This window comes from Bufo bufo, chromosome 2 (assembly GCF_905171765.1).
Source record: "Bufo bufo chromosome 2, aBufBuf1.1, whole genome shotgun sequence".
Lineage (NCBI taxonomy): Eukaryota > Metazoa > Chordata > Amphibia > Anura > Bufonidae > Bufo > Bufo bufo.
The window spans coordinates 99297946-99319655 of NC_053390.1; the positions used below are offsets into that span (position 1 = coordinate 99297946).

A 21710-nucleotide genomic window follows, 5' to 3' on the forward strand; every position below is an offset into this window, starting at 1 on the left:
TGTGCATCTCTGTAATGAGAAGGGGTGTGGTCTAATGACATCAACACCCTATATTAGGTGTGCATAATTATTAGGCAACTTCCTTTCCTTTGGCAAAATGGGTCAAAAGAAGGACTTGACAGGCTCAGAAAAGTCAAAAATAGTGAGATATCTTGCAGAGGGATGCAGCACTCTTAAAATTGCAAAGCTTCTGAAGCGTGATCATCGAACAATCAAGCGTTTCATTCAAAATAGTCAACAGGGTCGCAAGAAGCGTGTGGAAAAACCAAGGCGCAAAATAACTGCCCATGAACTGAGAAAAGTCAAGCGTGCAGCTGCCAAGATGCCACTTGCCACCAGTTTGGCCATATTTCAGAGCTGCAACATCACTGGAGTGCCCAAAAGCACAAGGTGTGCAATACTCAGAGACATGGCCAAGGTAAGAAAGGCTGAAAGACGACCACCACTGAACAAGACACACAAGCTGAAACGTCAAGACTGGGCCAAGAAATATCTCAAGACTGATTTTTCTAAGGTTTTATGGACTGATGAAATGAGAGTGAGTCTTGATGGGCCAGATGGATGGGCCCGTGGCTGGATTGGTAAAGGGCAGAGAGCTCCAGTCCGACTCAGACGCCAGCAAGGTGGAGGTGGAGTACTGGTTTGGGCTGGTATCATCAAAGATGAGCTTGTGGGGCCTTTTCGGGTTGAGGATGGAGTCAAGCTCAACTCCCAGTCCTACTGCCAGTTTCTGGAAGACACCTTCTTCAAGCAGTGGTACAGGAAGAAGTCTGCATCCTTCAAGAAAAACATGATTTTCATGCAGGACAATGCTCCATCACACGCGTCCAAGTACTCCACAGCGTGGCTGGCAAGAAAGGGTATAAAAGAAGAAAATCTAATGACATGGCCTCCTTGTTCACCTGATCTGAACCCCATTGAGAACCTGTGGTCCATCATCAAATGTGAGATGTACAAGGAGGGAAAACAGTACACCTCTCTGAACAGTGTCTGGGAGGCTGTGGTTGCTGCTGCACGCAATGTTGATGGTGAACAGATCAAAACACTGACAGAATCCATGGATGGCAGGCTTTTGAGTGTCCTTGCAAAGAAAGGTGGCTATATTGGTCACTGATTTGTTTTTGTTTTGTTTTTGAATGTCAGAAATGTATATTTGTGAATGTTGAGATGTTATATTGGTTTCACTGGTAAAAATAAATAATTGAAATGGGTATATATTTGTTTTTTGTTAAGTTGCCTAATAATTATGCACAGTAATAGTCACCTGCACACACAGATATCCCCCTAAAATAGCTAAAACTAAAAACAAACTAAAAACTACTTCCAAAAATATTCAGCTTTGATATTAATGAGTTTTTTGGGTTCATTGAGAACATGGTTGTTGTTCAATAATAAAATTAATCCTCAAAAATACAACTTGCCTAATAACTCTGCACTCCCTGTATGTCAATGCAAGATTTTAGTTTTTCCATTTGAATAAATTAGCAAAGATTTTGAACATTCTGTTATCATTTTGTCATTATGGGGCATTGAGTGCAGATTAATGAGGAGAAATGGAATTTTTTAAATATTGTAGCACAAGGCTTTTGTCTACATCAGGAGTCAGCAACCTCTGCCTCTCCAGCTGTTGTTAAACTACAACTCCCAGCATGCTCTATTCATTCTATGAGAGTTTGAGAACAGCCCGACAATTGTGAATACTGGGAATTGTAATTTAACAAACGCTGGATGCATACAAAAAAGGCTACTTTCACACTCGCGTTTGGTGCGGATCCGACATGGATCTGCACAAACACATCCGTTCAGATAATACAACCGCATGCATTCGTTCAGAACGGATCCGTTTGTATTATCTTTAACATAGCCAAAATGGATCCGTCTTGAACACCATTGAAAGTTAATGGCGGACGGATCCGTTTTCTATTGTGCCAGATTGTGTCAGTGAAAACGGATCCGTCCCTGTTGACTTACATTGTGTGCCAGGGCGGATCCGTTTGGCTCAGTTTTGGTGTCCGCCTTCCATAGCGGAATAGAGACGGAACGGATACTAAACTGATGCATTCTGAGCGGATCCTTATCCATTCAGAATGCATTAAGGGCAAAACTGATCCGTTTTGGACCGCTTGTGAGAGCCCTGAACGGATCTCATAAAACTGAGAGGGGGCCGCGGGGTGACGTGTGTCCATAATATGACCCCATACAAAGTGCAGTACCCCAGACCTGGTAGGGTCGAGCATGAGCCAGGCATGGTCAGAATAAACTATCCTGACCCAGTCTTCTCTGGAGCTTAGGGTGTGAGCTGGCTCCACCCCCTAGTTCCAGAAGCTGACAGTCAGTCTTGCTGTAGAGAGGGAGGAGGTAGGGAGCACTCTCCATGTATTCCTCTCCTCCAGCTCTAAGTCCTAGAGTCCTATAACTTCCATAAGCTCCAGGAGATGAAAGCAAGCAAGGACGGAATAAAGACTATTTGCATTGTTATAGCAAAAGAGAGACAGCAAGGTAATCCAGCTTAAAGTGTTCTAGACCCTGCTGCTGCAAAGGGAAACAAGTTAAGACACTCTACACACCCCAGACAGTGGACACTACAGCCATGGTTAGCAGATATCCCAGACACACAGATTGTAGCAAGAGAATGAGTAATTAGAGGGGCATTGCTTCAATAAACTGCCTAGCTCATGCTTGGACATCTGAGAGGAATTTGCACAGATAATTTGTGTACAGATAACTGCTGGATGTACTACAACTCCCTTTGTGCACACAGTAAAGAGAGACTTTTGTCCTGGTTACTGACTCTCTTAACACCACACACTGGCCATTGTATTTCCATCACATGCCCTGTCTAGCACCCACATGGACAATAGGCACCTCCAAACTACCAGCAGTCAGGGAGCCCACAGCTATAGGCAGTACCCCTCCTCCTGAAGGATTACGATGTGACCCATCATCATCAGGACCACTACCACTTCCATCCTCTGCTCTGGCTCCTCAGGGGTGCAGAAGAAGACTCCCATATCCTACGAAAATTAAGTAACATAAGAGACTATTTTATTTTTGATTTAAGGACTCTATAATAACAGGGTCAAAAACAGAGCTGGAAACTATAGGCCAGTAAATCTAACATCTGTTGTGGGTAAACTGTTTGAGAGAAGCTATCCTTGAGTATCTTAATGAATAAAGGTGTATAACGCTGTATCAGCAGAGCTTCATTAACGATCGCCATGTCAAACAAATTTAATCAGTTTCTATGAGGAGGTAAGTCCTAGACTGGACCGGAGTGAGTCGTTGGATGTCATATATCTGGACTTCTCCAAAGCATTTGACACTGTACCACATAAAAGCTTGGTATGTAAAATGAGAGTGCTTGGACTGGGAGAAAATGTCTGTCTGTATGTGGGTAAGTAACTGGCTCAGTTATAGAAAACAGAGGGTGGTTATTAGTGGTACACACTCAGATTGGGTCACTGTCACTAGCGGAGTACCTTAGGGGTCAGTATTGGGCCCTATTCTCTTCAATTTATTTATTAATGATCTTGTAGAAGGCTTGCATAGTAAAGTGTCAATTTTCGCAGATGACACTAAACTGTGTAAAGTAATTAACACTGAAGAGGACAGTATACTACTACAGAGGGATCTGGATAGATTAGATGCTTGGGCAGATAAGTGGCAGATGAGGTTTAACACTGACAAATGTAAGGTTATGCACATGGGAAAGAATAATGCAAATCACCCGTACATACTAAATGGTAAAACACTGACATGGAAAAGGACTTTTAGGCTACTTTCACACTAGCAAAAATGGTTGAAATGATGGACATAGCATTTAACTAGTGCCATGCCATATCATGCATTGTAGTCATCTTTAAATTCCTTTGACATGTTCTGCCCGCTCAGGCCCTGCAATAGTGTATCAGTTTTGCCAGGAGTGGTTGTAGAGGGCATGTTTAGGGGCGCTTTAATCATAGGGTAAACAATGTGCAGTACGCCAGTCCTTCAGGGGGAGCGAATGTGAGGTCACGGGGGTAGTTAACAGACCGAGGGTTACTCTTGGTACTCACAATTTGTAGAAGACCCTGGGCAGGCGAACAGCAGTGATGGAGAGGCTGGCACATGGATCCTCTGGGACACTCTCTGTATTATAGGGACCAGGCCGGGTGGTAGGTGAGGTGCCCTGGGTGTTGGAAGTTTAGTGTGCCGGTGGCAATATCCCTTATAGTTCGTGACGCCAGTGCCGGTAACGGTGGCACACCGATTTGTTGTAGGAATAATTGAGGTACACACAGTTGTAGTGAACCAGAACTCCTTTTTACTGAACAGTTCAACTATTTACAGGCTTCAGATAAAGTTCCATATGCAGGATAATGGTATTAGGCAGGCTTGACATAAATGGCAGGTAAAATCCTAGCAAGATAACTCAGAGGGAATAAAATCACAGATCAGGCTGTACTTTCTGCAGAATCCTGTCTGACTTTCTCCAAGGCCCGGATGCCTAATAGCTGGCTTTATCCTTGGGAGGGGAACCTTCCTCTGGTATGAATCCACTTGCTGTAAATAACCTTCTGCCTTTCAGCTTTCTACTTTGCTGGTTAAAATTAGCACTGCTCTGTACTTTGTAAGATGCAGGATAACTTCAGGAGGGAACTTCTTCTCCTGGACTAACTTCTTAGCTTACTCAGGAACCTCAGGCAGGCTAGACTGAGCTATGTAGCCTCCTGGACTGGACTGAACTACTCTTTCCTGTCTAGGGCCTAACTATATATACTAGGGCAGTGATGGTGAACCTTTTAGAGACCGAGTGCCCAAACTGTAACCCAAAACCCACTTATTTATCACAAAGTGCCAACACAGCAATTTACCCTGAATACTACAGTCCAATACAGTATATCTTCCATGTACTTTATCATTTAGATAGAATAGCCTGCCTACATTTAATGCGCTGCCTATGCTGTTCAAAGTGCGCCCTGCGCTGATGAATGGCAGGAAGAGTCTAACCATAGGCTTTTTCCAGGGCGTGGGTGCCCACAGAGAGGGCTCTGAGTGCCGCCTCTGGCACCCGTGCCATAGGTTCGCCATCACTGTACTAGGGGGTTCCCTAGCTCCCTCTACAGCTTAGGAGGAGAAACTACACCCCTAACAGGCCTGGTACACAGGAAATAACATTAAAATACACATTATAATGTAATATAAAATACCATAGCAATTTCCCACAGGAGGTGGGGGCAACATGACCCTTAGTAGTGCCCACCTTTACATAGTGGGACACTACATAAACTGCTGCTTTGAGGTTGCCCGTCCTCGGCACAACACAGGGGGCCCGCCCAGCTGGAATCTGTGACCTGAAAGACAAAAATGCAAAGCAGGCATATACAACAAACACTACATTTGCAAGGAAATTATCAGGCAATGGACAAGTGCGGTGAAAAGGGGCGTCGTTCTCTTCATAAATTGGTACATGGAACGGGGGCGCTGACCTGGTACAGCGTATCAGGAGTAACCAGGATAGTCCATAATGATAAGAATGCCATAGTAACAAAAGTTCCTGGAGGCTCAAAAGAAAAACAGGAGTCCGTACCCGGGTCTTGTAGACCGTTAAACAGGAGTTTCCCGGGGAGAGTTACTCTAGTCAACAATGTAGTCTCCGAATCTCACAGGTGGGTGCCCCCTAGTAGGTCGCGTGGACCTCCTTACTGGCAGAGACTTTTCCTGCCTTGGCTCAGGGGGCCCAGAGGAATCCACAGGTTCTGGAGCCCTTTCAGGTATACCCTGGGACAGGTCATCCTGGGGTTGAGGACTAGCAGGAACTGGAGCCGGTACCACCAAGTTCAACCAGGGTGTGAGGAACCAATGAAGTGGCTCTTTGTCATGTAACAGATTCTCAACGGCCTGCATAGGATCAACAGGTTGGACTGACGACTCTGGCTCAGGAGACTCCGGCTCAATGACCCCTGCTGCAGTTTCTCCTTCTATGCAGGGCTTTGAACGATTCCTGTATACGATCTGGGAGCCTTTACCTTCCCTGGAAATTTGGTAAACGTGGGTCTCAGCATTAGGAATAGCAGTTATGACGTAGGGAGTCCTTTCCAACTTGCTGTCCAGCTTGCTAGTGCGGTGGTTATTCCTCAACCACACCACGTCCCCTATAGCAAGAGGTTCTGCATGAGCAGCCAGGTCATAGTCTCTCTGCTGCCTCTCTCGGGCACTTTTCATGCGCTCCTGAACAATCTCTTTCGCATTAAGAAGACGTCTTTGATACTCCACCACCCAATCAGTCTTTGGTAGTGGGTTGATGACATCAGGTATTTGCACGTCCAGGGAGTGGTCGGCAGGCAGCCCCCCTTGACGGCCAAACATCAAATAGAAAGGTGTGTACCCGGTGGAGCAGTGAATTGTATTGTTATACGTATACATAAGTTGTGGCAGCAGAGTAGTGTAACAGTACAGCCTGGATCGCAGCGGCTCCCTGTGACGATACGCTGACTTGCGCTCCAGCGTGGAACGCACCGGCCGTCTGCGATGATACGCTGGCTTGCGTTCCAGCGTGGAACGCAGCGACCGCCTGTGTTGTTACGCTGGCTTGCGCTCCAGCGTGGAACGCAGTGGCCGCTGGGCTGTCCTGTGACTCCGCCCACTTACCGTCCAGCCCTTAAATAGAAGACAGCTGCTAAGCAGGGTGTTCCACTAATGGAGTGCGCACCCTGCTAGCTCCATTGCATCTGAGGACTCTGTCCACATATCCAGACCTGGATCCCTAACAACAGCGTGAAGGACTGTCTACCTTCTTGCCACTAGCTTCCCCACTGCTGGCTTCCTAGCCAGGACCAACTAACCGCAAGTATATGCCTGTTACCTGCTCTGAATAATGTCCTGGAACTCAGAGTGGGGTGGAACCTGCTGTATGCTATATACTAAACTCTGGACATGCTATGCTAGCTCTGAACCTGCTGCATGCTATATACTAAACTCTGGACATGCTATACTAGCTCTGAACCTGCTGCATATTATATACTAAACTGTGGACATGCTCTGAACCTACTGCATACTATATACTAAACTGTGGACATGCTATACTAAACCTACTGCATACTATATACTAAACTGTGGACATGCTATACTAAACCTACTGCATACTATATACTAAACTGTGGACATGCTATACTAACTTTGAACCTACTGCATACTATATACTAAACTGTGGACATGCTATATACTAACCCTGAACCTATGGCATACTATATACTAAACTGAGGACATGCTATATACTAACTCTGAACCTATTGCATACTAGAAACTAACTCTGAACTGTGCACAAGCTTATACTAACTTGTGACTCCTGTAATACTGGGAGACCTTCCTTCCCATCAGTAAAACTAGTTAGATGGATAGCGGTAAATGATTTTGTTACCCCAAACTCTCCGCCCAAGACTGAGAGAGACGCCTGGGGTACATACTGAGTAACCGCGAATCCCACAGCCAAACACAAGGGCGGTGGGATAATAGTGGATGTCCATTGCTTCCGCAGTTGAGATCCTAACTGATCAACTAGGTGCGTTACAAGTAGGCCAATTACCCCTTGTCTCAGGGGGCACTGCTCTCAACATTTCGATGAGAGTTTGATTAATTTTTTCACAGAGTCCGTTACCTTGTGGATCATAGGCTGTGGTCCGGACCTTCTGGCAATTATGTAGCAGGCACAACTCCTGGAACAACTGTGTTTCAAACGCAGACCCCTGGTCGGTGAGGATTCTCTCTGGGCAGCCGTAGGGCAGGAGGAAATGCTTCCGCCGCAGTCTTGGCTGTCAGGTCCTTCACAGGCACTGCTACAACAAACTTAGTGAAGTGATCAATAATGGTCATGGCATAAGTATAACCTGAGCGACTTGGCTCCAACTTCACATGATCAATAGCAACAAGCTCCAGGGGAGTTTTACTCACGATAGGGTGGAGAGGCGCTCTCTGGTCACTTCTCCCGACAGCACAGGCAGTACATTCCCGGCACCATTTCTCAATATCTTCTCTCATCCCGATCCAATAGAACCTCCTGCGAATGGTGGCCTCGGTTTTCTGCACGCCGAAGTGTCCGGACCGGTTATGATACATCTCTAACACAAGACTGGCGTCTCGACGTGGTATGAGGATCTGGTACACCCTATCGCAGGACACTGGATCCAGGCTCCTTCTTAGCAACAGGCATTTTTGAAGGAAGAGTTAGTTGGTGGCGATGTCTCCACAATTTCAATAGTTCTGGGTCTGCACTCTTCCTGCGGACTCTTTCAGGAGTTCTTCCACTAGTAAGGAAGTCGAGCAGTTCACCGAGGACTCTACTTTCTGACTGGAGCTTAATCCACCTTTCTTGTTTGCCCCTGGACTCAGGATTAGTCGGTGGAGAGGGATCAGCAGCTGAGTGTTTTTCAGTGTGAACATTATCTTGCTGAGCAAATTTGTTGTAAAACGCCGGCATCTCCACTTCTTCCCAGGCATCTTTTGGTTCATCTGGTGCTTCTGTAGTAGGAAGCCGAGACAGGGCATCAGCATTATCATTTGAGCGACCTGCCCGGTATTTCACAGTGAAGTCATAGTTGGCAGGGCGGGAGGCCCATCTTTGCTCCAGAGCCCCTAACTTGGCTGTATTCAGATGCGCCAGGGGATTGTTGTCAGTGAAGGCGACAAACGGAGTGGCAGCAAGGTAGTCCTTGAATTTTTCAGTCACAGCCCACACTAAAGCAAGGAACTCCAGCTTGAAGGAACTATAATTCTGATCGTTTTTCTCAGCTCCCCTCAGGGATCTACTGGCGTAGGCAATCACCCTCTCTTTGTTGTCTTGCACCTGAGCCAACACGGCTCCCAGGCCTCTTTTACTGGCATCCGTATAGAGGTGGAATGGCTTCTGATAATCCGGGTAACCCAGGACAGGGGGCTCGGTCAGCTTCTTCTTCAGGAGCTGGAAGTAAATCTCCCGTTCCTCACTCCATTCAACAGGGATAGGAGTCTTTGGACTCTTTTTGGGATGCCCCCTCAGGAGTTCCTGGATCGGATCCGCAATCTGTGCAAAATGCGGGATGAAGCGTCTGTAATACCCTGCAAAACTGAGGAAACTTCTCACCTCTTTCACGGTGGTGGGAGTAGGCCAATTGCGGACAGCAGCAAGTTTATCAGGATCAGGCTGGACTCCTGCACTCACAACATGGCCCAGGTACTTCACAGCTGGTTTCAGCAGATGGCACTTGGACGGCTTGACTTTAAGGCCATATTTAGCGAAGACTTGAAACACTTCGGCCAGATGCTTTACATGATCCTCATATGTCTTGGAGTAGATAATGACGTCATCCAAGTATAGCAATACAGTCTCAAAGTTCTTATGGCCTAAACAACGCTCCATCAACCGCTGGAACGTCCCTGGAGCATTACACAGTCCGAAAGGCATGTAGTTAAATTCGAACAGGCCCATAGGTGTGGTGAAAGCGGTCTTTTCCCGGTCTTCCGGGGCCATAGACACCTGCCAATATCCACTGGTTAAGTCAAGAGTTGAGAAGCAGGCTGATGACCCCAGGGCAGTCAAAGATTTTTCAATGCGTGGCAACGGATAAGCGTCTTTGTGGGTGATTTGATTGATTTTTCTATAGTCCACACAGAACCTAATGCTGCCATCTTTTTTACGAACAAGAACTAGGGGTGCAGCCCAGGGACTGTGACTGTCCCGGATTATGTTAGAGTCTTTCATTTCCTGTATCATCTCTTTTACGGACTGGTAGGTAGTAGGCTGTATGGGTCTGTATCTCTCCTTTAATAGGAGGATGAGAGCCAGTAGGTATGGTGTGTTTGATTACACTGACCTCTCCATAGTCCGTGGAGTGCTTGCTAAAGGCCTGGTGGTGCTCCTTCACCAGATTCAGGACTCCCTCTATTTGATCCTTCGGGGTGGATTCGTTCCCCACATGAAGTTCCTCCCACCAGGATACTGAAGAGGCGCTGTCAGGGGCACTGCTGCTCTGTGCAGTTTGAGACGTCTCCGTGGCAGGCAGACGGATAACATCCTGGAAGGATACCTGTAAAAGCTGAGCAACGGGGCAGTGCTTAGAGAGAGCAACAGGGTGATCACTGAAATTAATCAAACGGACAGGCACTTTACCTTGAGATACGGTCACCAGGCTCTTGGCTGCTCGCACAAAGGGATGATTTTCAATTTGGATAGGCTCCACCAGGGCTTGATAGTCTTGGCCCTGGATCCCTAGTACAGCACGGCACCACAGAATGATCTGGGAATTCGGTGGCAGGATTACCGGCTGGTTATCCCGGATCCGGGCAGTACAGATTTCTCCTTTTCCATTCGCAAATTTTTGCTGAGCACACAGCACACTGATAGTCTTTTGAATGACTCTTTTAGAAGCAGGTGAAGCTGAAGGTATGGACTGGTTCAGGGCCTCAAGTACCTCGGAGTAACAATTTTTAAAGACATTAGTCCCTAAGATCACGGGATGTCCCCCTTTATCTCCGGCTTGCACCACAATCACACCTTGCTGTGGTAAGGTGGCTTCTCCCACCTGAAGAGTAGGTTCCCAGTACCCATGGACTTTCACCGGCTTGCCGTTGCTAGCAATGATATCCAGCCAGGATTCTGGTGGCTGGGTGAGGAGACTTGAATCCCAGAATTTGTCAAAGGTGGGTCGTTGGATGGTGGTGACCTGAGACCCAGTATCCAGCAGGGCTTCAAAAGGTATCCCGTTAATGCATATGTTAATTTTTGGACGAGATCCCACGTAACTGGGCATCTAACTTGGAAGCTTTGGACCTACTGTTCTATCTCCCGAGGGGCGGTCCTCGTCCTCGGGGGTGGCCCGCTTAACTGCCAACACGTTGTCTCAGTATGGCCATATTTTTTACAATAGGTGCAGACAGGCTGTTTGCGATTCTTAGACCGGTAACTCGGTCGCCCATCGGGTTCTTTGGGGTAGTCCACTTTGCGGACAAGAATAGGCATTTATATTGCCGGCGCCCGTTCCGTTCCGCAAATTGCGGAAGTCAACACGGGCGCCTTCCGTTTTTTGCGCATCCGCGGTTTGCGGACCGCAAAAAACGGCACGGTCGTGTGCATGAGGCCTTATATTGAGCATACGGGTAATGAGATTTTTTTTTTTCGTTCAGTCTCTGGGCTGAAAGAAAAAATCAACGGCACAGATTTCTTCATTCGCATCGATCAATGTGGATGAAAAAATCTCTGCCAAAAAATGTGCAAAAAAAAAAAAGCTGCGATCGGTAATAAAGATCCAAAAAGCTCAAAAGTGATGTTTATAGCGCCGCAGCGATTTTACGGTGTTTTTGCAGTGATCAGAAAAAAAAAACATTTCTGTCACTGCGGTGGGGCGGACTGAACGCAAGTCTGCGCACAAGATCAGGCCTGATCGGGCGAACACTGCGTTTTTTGTAGAGCCTAAGGTGACCCTAATGTACTGATATAGATCTGATTGCGATCAGTCTTGATCACTTACAGATACTATATAGTACTAGTGCTGATTAGCGACAGCGATGACGCTAATCAGCGACTGCGGTGCGGTGGGCTGGGCGCTAACTACCTAACAAGTGGCTAACTAACTGGCGGTGATAAGGGACCCTTAGGCCCCATTCACACGTCCGCAATTCTGTTCTGCATTTTGCGGAACGGAATTGCGGACCCATTCATTTCTATGGGTACAGACTTTGTCCCGCTCAGATCCGGAATTGCGGATCTACACTTCCGGGTCCGCACTTCCGTTCCGCAAAAATATAGAACATGTCCTATTCTTGTCCGCAATTGCGGACAAGAAAAGGCATTTTCTATATAGTTCTGGCAATGTGCGGATCCGCAAAATGCGGAAAGCACATTGCCGGTGTCCGTGTTTTAACAAAACAGCGTCTGATATACCTTTCTGGGGTTAAAAAAATCGGATCTACAGCCTGCCAGCAAATGATCGCCGCTGGCAGGCTGTAGATCAGCTCGTTTACCTTCCGATCCTGTGAACGCGCGCTCCTGTGTGCGCGCGTTCACAGGAAATCTCGCGTCTCGCGAGATGACGCGCCGATGCGTCAACGAGGAATAACCCGGCTGCCCGCAGGACGCATCCCTGCGTTAGGCGGTCGGGAGCTGGTTAAAGTCCAAAAACGCACAATTGGGGTGTTGGGCCGACAGCATCCTCAGCTGGCCCTTTAAGTGTTCAGCGTTTACACCCGCAATGAACTGCTCTCTCAGAGTCCGGTCCTGGTCCTCAGCCTCCCGGGGGTCCACCTGGACCACGGCCCTCAAGGTCTCTTGCAGGGACAAAGCAAAATCACGGAGTGACTCACCGGGCTGTTGCTTTCTGCTGAAAAATCGCATCTTAACTTCCGACCACGTCCTGGCTTCAAACGTGGTGCCGAGGCGATCAAAGATCTGTTCCATGTTATTTTTTTCAAAGCTGGGCCATGACATGACCTCCCTGCGGGCGGCCCTTCTAACTGTGCTAAGAGGATCTCCATCTGTTGCTCCGCGGAGATAGGATAGAGCCGGAATAAGGCCATGATCTGGTCTTTAAAGTCTTTCAGTTTGTGGGCTTCCCCGGAGTATCGCGGGAACCAGGGGGCCCCAAAGTAATATGGCATGGTCAGCGGCATTAGACTGGATGCTGCCGCAGCGGCGGGCGCCCTGTTCTCATCTGCGTGAATTACAGAAGGCTTGTTGGGGGCCACCTGCCCCGTTTCCTCAGATGCAGACATGGCGTGGTCTATGGAGGCAAGTTCTGTAGGCAGACTCACGCTGGACTTCGCTCTCTCAGGCCGTTGCTAAGGGTGACCACGGAGAGGGTATGGCCCTTTAAGGAGCGGCGGAGCAGGCCGAAATACAAATTGGATGTGGTTCCCCGGATCAAGTCCTTTATTTCTAACGAGGGACCTCCCCCCAGTCTCCCAGCAAGGATTGGAATCTGCCCGGTACTTGAATACAAAGGGGCCAGTTAATACCGAAGTTTTACTGACTCCGGTGATGCGCAGTCCGAGTCTCGCGAGGTACGTGATCACGTCGTGCGGAGGTCCCACACGCAGCGTCAGGAGATAGGCGCGGCCTCTCAGAGCTTCCAGATTCGAGGTAGGCGGTATCTTCTCTTCTTTTTCGCGCCAGACAGACACAACGATGGCGCAACGATAATCCAGTCAGCTTAGGCGGCCATCTTTAAGCATAAGGCTGTCAATTCACTGACAGCAAGCGGTGACTCAGAAAGCAACAAACAGTCCACAATATACAGTTTTCACACCGCGATTGTCCACAGTTCTTTGGCCGAACAATTTTCTAATAAACAGATAGGGCATTTATCACTTAATAGGCAATTATGGCACACAGTTCAGATTCCACTATGGCGTAGAGATATTCGTATCCTGTTCGTGACGCCAAAATATGCAGTACGCCAGTCCTTCAGGCGGAGCGAATGTGAGGTCACGGGGGTAGTTAACAGACCGAGGGTTACTCTTGGTACTCACAGTTTTTAGAAGACCCTGGGCAGGCATACAGCAGTGATGGAGAGGCTGGCACATGGATCCTCTGGGACACTCTCTGTATATAGGGACCAGGCCGGGTGGTAGGTGAGGTGCCCTGGGTGTTGGAAGTTTAGTGTGTCGGTGGCAAGATCCCTTATAGTTCGTCACCAGTGCCGGTAACGGTGGCACATCGATTTGTTGTAGGAATAATTGAGGTACACACAGTTGTAGTGAACCAGAACTTCCTTTTTACTGAACAGTTCAACTATTTACAGGCTTCAGATAAAGTTCCATATGCAGGATTATGGTATCAGGCAGGCTTGACATAAATGGCAGGTAAAATTCTAGCAAGACACGGTGCGGAACGGATGCGGATCCATTTATACAGTCGTGTGAATGCACCCTAATACTGTACGGAGCACTCGCTCCTTACAGTATTCAAACGAATTATTATGCGAATCAACTTCGGATATTTCATCCGAAGTTGATTCACTCATCCCTAGCGGCTGCATGTGCCCAGGGCACCATTGGACCGTGCGCTAAACAGAACTAACATATCATTTTGCTTGATGGCTGCTGTAATTATTCTATAATTTTTTGTAGTTTGAAAGAAAATCTCTTTGGGGGAAGTTTCTTTTTTCTACACTTGTTTCTTGCGAGTTTTCCAGAGGCAATTGGCATTTAAAGAGGACCTTCCCCCTCTCCTGACACGTCTGTTTTAGTAACTACTCACATCCCCCATGTAATAATTCTGGAGCCTCTATTCTTATGAGTCCGTGCTGTGCCGTTCCTTTATTATTTCAACTAGAAATGTATTAATTGCTAGCAGTTTGTAGTAAATGTACAGATTGCTGTTATCAGTTGGGGGCTTGTCCTTGCACAGTCTGAGGCTCCATTAAGACGTCTGTAGAATAGGTCCGCATCCGTTCCGCAATTATCCGGAACGGGTGCGGACCCATTCATTTTTTATGGGGCCGGAAGAGATAGGGAGAGCACACTATGTGCTCTCCGCATCTGCATTTCCGGAGCGCGGCCCCGATTTTCCGGTCCGCAGCTCCGCAAGAAAATAGAGCATCTCCTATTCTTGTCCGCAATTGCGGACAAGAATAGGCATTTCTATGGGGGTGCCGGATCCGCAATGCACTACGGACGTCTGAATGGAGCCTGACTAATCAGTACTGCTAGTGCCAGACTGGGCAGTGACACCCCCATCTGTATCTTTACCACAGTCTCCTAGTAACTCAATAATAACTTCGAGCAGGAGTAATAAAGGAGCAGCACACCATGGTCATAGGAACAGACACTACAGAATTGTTATTACATGAGGAATGTGAGTATTACTAATGTCAGGAGAGGGGACAGCAATGGCTTCTCCAGACGCTGGTCTTGATGAATCAGGGCCTTTCTCCCCGATTGGAAGGTTTGGATCTACAGCATTTCTCAGTCTGGCCGCTAGGGAGCGTTGCGTGAGTGCAGCACAGGCGCGCTTCTTCCGGTGGCAGTCTATCCCCTGGTGCAGCTGCACTTGTTGGTCCGCGCTCTCGGGCGGTTGGTTTCCTGCGTCGGTCCCTCCGGTGCAGACCCCGCCGCCACCGCCATGAGCAACGGGCAGACCACGGTCATTCAGGTGACCAACCTGAACGCCGCCGTCACCAGCGAGCAAATGCGGACGCTTTTTTCCTTCCTGGGAGACGTGGAAGAGCTGCGGCTTTACCCACCCGAGTGAGTGCGTTGTCCGGGCGGCTCTAATGCTGTATAACATTAATAATACTAGTCCCTTGTGATGGGTGCAGTATGCTGTATACATGTTCAGGGCCCGTGCATTCATTACTGCAGATAAGCTCTCCAGGCACAGCGGTTCTGCATTGTTTTCCTTACCAGCCAATCACAGCACGGCTTACATATAACCAGAACGGGTTAAGAAATGAAAGCCGTGCTTTGATAGGCTGGTAACAGACAGTTTTGATAAAGGAGGCCCAGTGTAGCACATGTATGTCCTATAGGGGGCAGCATCGGATCTTTCCTGGCACACCATATCCATTGTTATGCCAATGGTCAGTAACTGAGTGGCTGATGGGTGAGGGTCTGTGAGTTCCTCGAGTCTCGGCTTGTGTTGTGTGTGTATATTGTATGTAATGGGGAAGATGCACAAATTCTGGCTTCAGAAGAAGCGCCAAGTTTGTCACGCACACTTTGATTGATCTGCCACATTTTGCAAGAAAATGCACATTATCCCCGATGCCAGCTCAGGATTGCCTCCGTTTACACCATTAGTTTGTGCCCAAAGAATCCATTTGTCCATGCCCCGTTTTTAGGGGCAAAGAAACAACGAAGGCTACTCTCACAGTTGCGTTGTTAATTCTGGTATTGAGATCCAGCAGAGAATCTAATTTAACGGATCCGTTTTGATTTTGAACATCAGGATGCATCCGTACCGATACAATGCGGGTGTTTGAAATCCAATCGGATCTGTCACTAAATACACCAAAAGTTAATGGGTGACGGATCTGTTTTTTTAGGCTCCTGAAAAAGGATCCATCACCATTTACTTCCATTGTTGTCAGTGACGGATCCGTTTCCCCCCCCCCCCCTGTTTTTATGACCAGACACAAATCCGCAGCTCGCAGTAGTTTTGTGTCTGGTCATAAAACAGAATCCTGACGGAACAGAAGACGTCCTGATGCATCCTGAACGGATCTCTTTCCATTCAGAATACATGAGGATTAAACGGAAAAGTTTTTTTTCCCGGTATTGAGATCCTCTGCCGGACGTCAATACCGGAAAACCACAACGCAAGCGTGAAAGTTGCCTAAGACATGTATTAAATGTGGCGCATGGCTCCATCTGGTTTGTAGCTTTGTCACAAAGGGGGTCAGAGACTGGCGCAGGTCTCGTCATACATTAGGTGCACCCTCCCTCCGGCAGTCGCATAGCTGGAGTAGAGTAAAGTCATGAACTAGGGGTTTGAAACTTTTTAGAAGTTTTTTCTGGTTCAGGGGGACGTTTCGGAGTAAGGGCTGCTGCACATGTATTTTGCAGTCTGCAAAACGCGGATCCGCAGAATACGGATGACGTCCGTGTTGCCTCCATTATTTTGTGGGCTTGTTGACTTCAGTGCGTTTATGATCCTCATTTTGCAGCCAAGTATAGACGTGTTTTAGCGTGCGGAACGGATGTATGGATGCAGAACGCACATGGATGATCTGTGCGCTTTGTCTGTTCCACAAAAGATAAAACACGGACGTCATCCGTATTCTGCGGATCTGGGTTTTGCAGACCGCAAATTGCATACGACCGTGTGTATGGGCCTAATACATAACTATAATGAAGCCTGTGGGTATTTTATGGCACCTGACTGGTTAGGACCCGTCTCCTCTCCGACTACTTGCATTGTCCATGTAGTAACAATTCTGGAACATATATGATGATGATGCAGGACTTAGTCCTAAAGCTTCTGGGTGTTACAGTCTGACGCTATCCAATCTGTGTTGCTAGAGACAGACTGTGCAGCGCCCCCCCCCCCCCCATCTGGTAACACTCAGCTGAACCAAACTACTGGAAATTCATTCATAGACTTCTAGCAGGAATTAGAGATGAATGGCACAACATACAGTAATAAGAAGAGATGCTCCAGAACTATTATTGCATGAGGAATGCAAGTAGCTACTGAAACAGACATTTCAGGAGAGGGGACAGGTGCCCCTTAAAGGTGTTTGTCTGAGTTTTTTTTTTTTTTTTTAATTTGCAGAAAACGGTAAAATAAAGGAAAAACATTACTCAGCCTTTAAATATCCTGCTGGTCCAGAGGCGCAGGTCCAGTCCCTGCTGGTCCTGCAGCAGTCATGCTTCTCATGTGGCCTCAGCAGTCATGTGTGAAGGGTATGTGACCAATAACTTGTCCTTACCCACCTAATTTTACAAATCTGACATGTCACTTTATGTGGTAATAACTTTGGGATGCTTTTACTTATCCAGGGCATTCTGAGATTGTGTTTTCTCGTGACACGTTGTACTTCATGTTAATGGTAAATTTTAGTCAATATATTTCAACTTTATTTATAAAATATATATATATTTTTTTTAAATTCACTGTTTTCTAAATTTTAATCTCTCTGCTTTTAAGACAGATAGTGATACCTCATAATATTTATTAACATTCCTCATATGTCTACTTGATGTTGGCATCATTTTGGTAATGTGATTTTATTTTTGTAGGACGTTAGAAGGTTTAGGCCCCTTGCACAGGGGCGTCACAGATTTTGTCCGGATGTGTTGCGGCAAACCCGCGCGGGTGGGCATGCAATTTCATTCAGTTTTGTCTGTGATTTCGTTCTGTTGTTCAGTTTTTTTCTGCACGAGTGCAATGCGTTTTGCACGCGCGTGATTAAAAACTGAATGTGGTACCCAGACCCGAACCCGGACTTCTTCACTGAAGTTCGGGTTTGGGTTAGGTGTTCTATTCATTTTATTATTTTCCCTTCTAACATGGTTATAAGGGAAAATAATAGCATTCTTAATACAGAATGCTAAGTAAAATGTCCATTGAGGGGTTAAAAAATAAATAAAAAAATTAACCTTAGCCACTTGATTGCGCAGTCTTTCTTCTTCCTTCCGTCTTCATTCAGCAGGACATGCCCTGATGTCAGCGCAGGTCCTGGAGGAAGAAGAAAGAAGAATATGTTGGCTGCGCGATCAAGTGGCTAAGGCTACTTTCACACCTGCGTTAGGTGCGGATCCGTCTGGTATCTGTACAGACGGATCCGCACCTATAATGCAAACGCTTAGATCCGTTCAGAACGGATCCGTTTGCATTACCATGAACAAAAAAAAATTATTATTTATTTTTTTTTTTTGTTCATGATAATCCAAACGGATCCGTTTTGACTTTACATTGAAAGTCAATGGGGGACGGATCCGTTTGAAAATTGAGCCATATTGTGTCAACTTCAAACGGATCCGTCCCCATTGACTTACATTGTAAGTCTGGACGGATCCGTTTGCCTCCGCACGGCCAGGCGGACACCCGAACGCTGCAGGCTGCGTTCAGGTGTCCGCCTGCTGAGCGGAGCGGAGGACAAACGGTGCCAGACTGATGCATTCTGAGCGGATCCGCATCCACTCAGAATGCATTAGGGCTGGACGGATCCGTTCGGGGCCGCTTGTGAGAGCCTTCAAACGGAACTCACAAGCGGAGCCCCAAACGCTAGTGTGAAAGTAGCCTAAGGTGAGTTTATTTTTTTTTTATTTTTTAACCTCTCAATGGACATTTTAGTAAGCATTCTGTATTAAGAATGCTATTATTTTCCCTTATAACCATGTTAGAAGGGAAAATAACACAGTGAATTGACTTTAATGGGGTCCGGGGTTGCTCATCCCTATTTACTAACATCATCTCCTAGCAACCATGTGTGAAAATCGCACCGCATCCGCACTTGCTTGCGGATACAATGCGAATTTTACGCAGCCCCATTCATTTCTATGGGGCCTCCATTGTGTGAAAAACGCACAATATAGAATATGCTGCGATTTTCACGCAACGCAGCAGTGAAGCGTGAAAAACATCGCTCATGTACACAGCCCCATTGAAATTAATGGGTCAGGATTCAGTGCAGGTGCAATGCGTTCACATCACGCATTGCACCCGTTCAGAATACCCGCCTGTGTGAAAGGGGCCTTAGAATTTTAGAAGCAATTTTTGGAATTTTTAAGAAAACTTCCCAAATAAATTTTTTAAGGACCAGTTCAGATCTATTTTGAGGAGCTCACATAATAGAAACCACCCATAAATACCCCATTTTAGAAACTACACCCCTCAAACTATTCAAAAGTAGTTTTAGAAATGTTCTTAAACCTTTAAGTATTCCACACAAATTAAAGCAAAATAGAGGTAACATATTTTTTTGCAGATTTCCCATTTTAATAATTTTTTTCCTGTAACACATCAAGGGTTAACAAAACAAGCCTAAATATTTATTACCCTGATTCTGCAGTTTACAGAAACACCCCATATGTGGTCATATTTCGCTGTGTGGGCACACGGCAGGGCTCAGAAGGCAAGGAGCACCATATGATTTTTGGAGGGCAGATTTTGCTGGAAACGTCTTAGGGTGCTAAGTTGCATTTGAAGAGGCCCTGAGGTAACCCCACAGTGAAAACCCCCAAAAAGTGACCACGTTTTGTAAACTACACCACCCAAGAAATTTTTAAGGGGTGTAGCGAGCACTTTGACCCAACAGGCGTTTCATAGAATTTATAACCCTTGGCTGTGAAAATGAAAAGTTTAGGCTTTGTGTGGGGAGAATATCCCCACACAATTTTCTACCCATTTTCTCCTGAATACAGTAACACCCCAATTATTGTCATAAACTGTTATTTGGGGATACGCCAGGGCTCAGAAGGGAGGGAGCATCATCTGGATTTTCTAACATGGAATTTTCTGTCATGGTTTTTAAGAGCGATAACTTTTTAATTTTTCTGTTGACTGAGCCGCGAGGGCTTATTTTTTGCCGGACAAGCTGTCGTTTTTATTGGCACCATTTTGGCTTTCTGGTAGCTTTTTATCAAATTTTTTGGTAGGTGAACTTTCAAAAAAAGCTGTTTGGTGTAATTTTTCTATATTTTTTTTCACACTGTTCACTTGATAGGGTAGATCATGTGATATTTTTGTAGATCCGGTCGTTACGGACGCAACAATACCAAATACAGTATGTCTATTTTTTTTATTTTTATGTTTTACAGAATAAGAACATTTTTAGGAAAAAAAATCATGTTTTTGTGTTGCCATATTTTTTTTTACATTTTCTGGCTATGGTCTTGTGTGAGGGTTTTTTTGTGGGATGAGGTGACTTTTTTTTTATTGCTACCATTTTGGGCCACATACGACTTTTTGTTTGATATCATGTTATCATGTTTTTTGTGACGAAAAAAAAGCTGTTTTGGCGTTTTTTTTTGTTTTTTTTATGCCATTCACTTGATGGGGTAGATCATGTGATATTTTTGTAGAGCCAGTTGTTACAGACGCGGCAATACCAAATATGTCTATTTTCCATTTCATCCACCATGACGGTTGACACATGAGATTGTCCCCTTGACCTCTGTAGGGGCAGGAACACCCAGCCACCACCCACTCTCTCCCTTCAGTGTTTCCTGTCTCTACCGGGGCGTCACACAGAGATGCCTCCCAGAGGGGAGGTGAAGAGTTTACTTTTACTTCTTAGATTTTGTGCCTTTAGTGGTAGGATTGGCTTGCCAATCTTCTCCTCTGCCCTCCCGCAGCTGTTGCTAAAGCTGGGCAGAGGAAGTTAGGGTAACATAGTATGTAAGGCCGATAAAAGACATTTGTCCATCCAGTTCAGCCTGCTCTCACCCCTTGCTGCATGGTCTCCCTTCCCTCTGGTGAGGAAGCGGACCTGGGAAAGCGGCCCGGCGAGGTCCGCAGGGGACGGAGCTTCAGGTCACGTGTGAGGAAGTGTCATCGCGCCTGGGACGCGGGCTGATGACGTCAGACGCCGCTCCATGTGAAAACGAGCAGGTGATTCTGACAATGATGTCTCCACTGACTCCAGCAGCATGTCAGCTCCAGAGGCCCCTGGAACCCGCATGGACAACGCAGACCCACCTTCGGCTCCTTCTGCGAGTTCCCCTGTGGGGATAATTTGCAAATGTCACTCATGTTTTCTTTTGAATGTTGCTTTCTGATACCTGGTTGCTTTTCTTTAGTAGGGAGTAAAAAGAAACTAAAATCAAGGAGGTTGAGGAATTCTCTGACCCAGTGGAAATCTGTAACATCAAATCCCTGGGCTTTAGAGATCGTGAAGAACGGTTACAAAATAGAATTTTCTTCAACTCCTCCATGAAGATTTCAGTCCACTTCCCACAGCCCCACTGTTTTATCAAAAATATGGCAAGGGGTAGTAAAAATATACCCGAATTAGAGAGCGGCAGGGCTTCTATTCAAGGTTATTCTTAGTACAAAAACCAGACGATCTTCCCGTACCATCATAAATTTAAAAGATTTACTTACAGGAAGTTCAAAATTGAATAGTTTTAGTCTGTCGTCCCCCTAGTCAAAGAAGGAGCTTATATGACATCCGTCGATCTAAAAGACGCTTCTATCTCTACTTACAAAAATATCTCAGATTTTCACTAAGAGACAACGAGAGCTCAATGCATCATTTCCAATTCGCCCGCCCTTCCTTTCTCAGCACCAAGGATCTTCACAAAGCTGGTTGTAGAGA

The 21710-nt window shown here is 46.4% G+C and overlaps 1 protein-coding gene across 2 annotated transcripts in view; it reads left to right on the plus strand.

Annotated features, from left to right (window-relative positions):
- The first annotated feature begins 14998 nt into the window (after window positions 1-14998).
- SREK1 (splicing regulatory glutamic acid and lysine rich protein 1) overlaps window positions 14999-21710 on the plus strand; it is an 86616-nt gene continuing 79904 nt past the window's right edge. For both annotated transcript variants that reach the window (XM_040421356.1, XM_040421357.1), the window contains exon 1: window positions 14999-15195. In XM_040421356.1, the coding sequence (XP_040277290.1) occupies window positions 15071-15195 (125 nt within the window). In that variant the 5' untranslated portion in view covers window positions 14999-15070. The remainder of the gene's footprint in view (window positions 15196-21710) is intronic.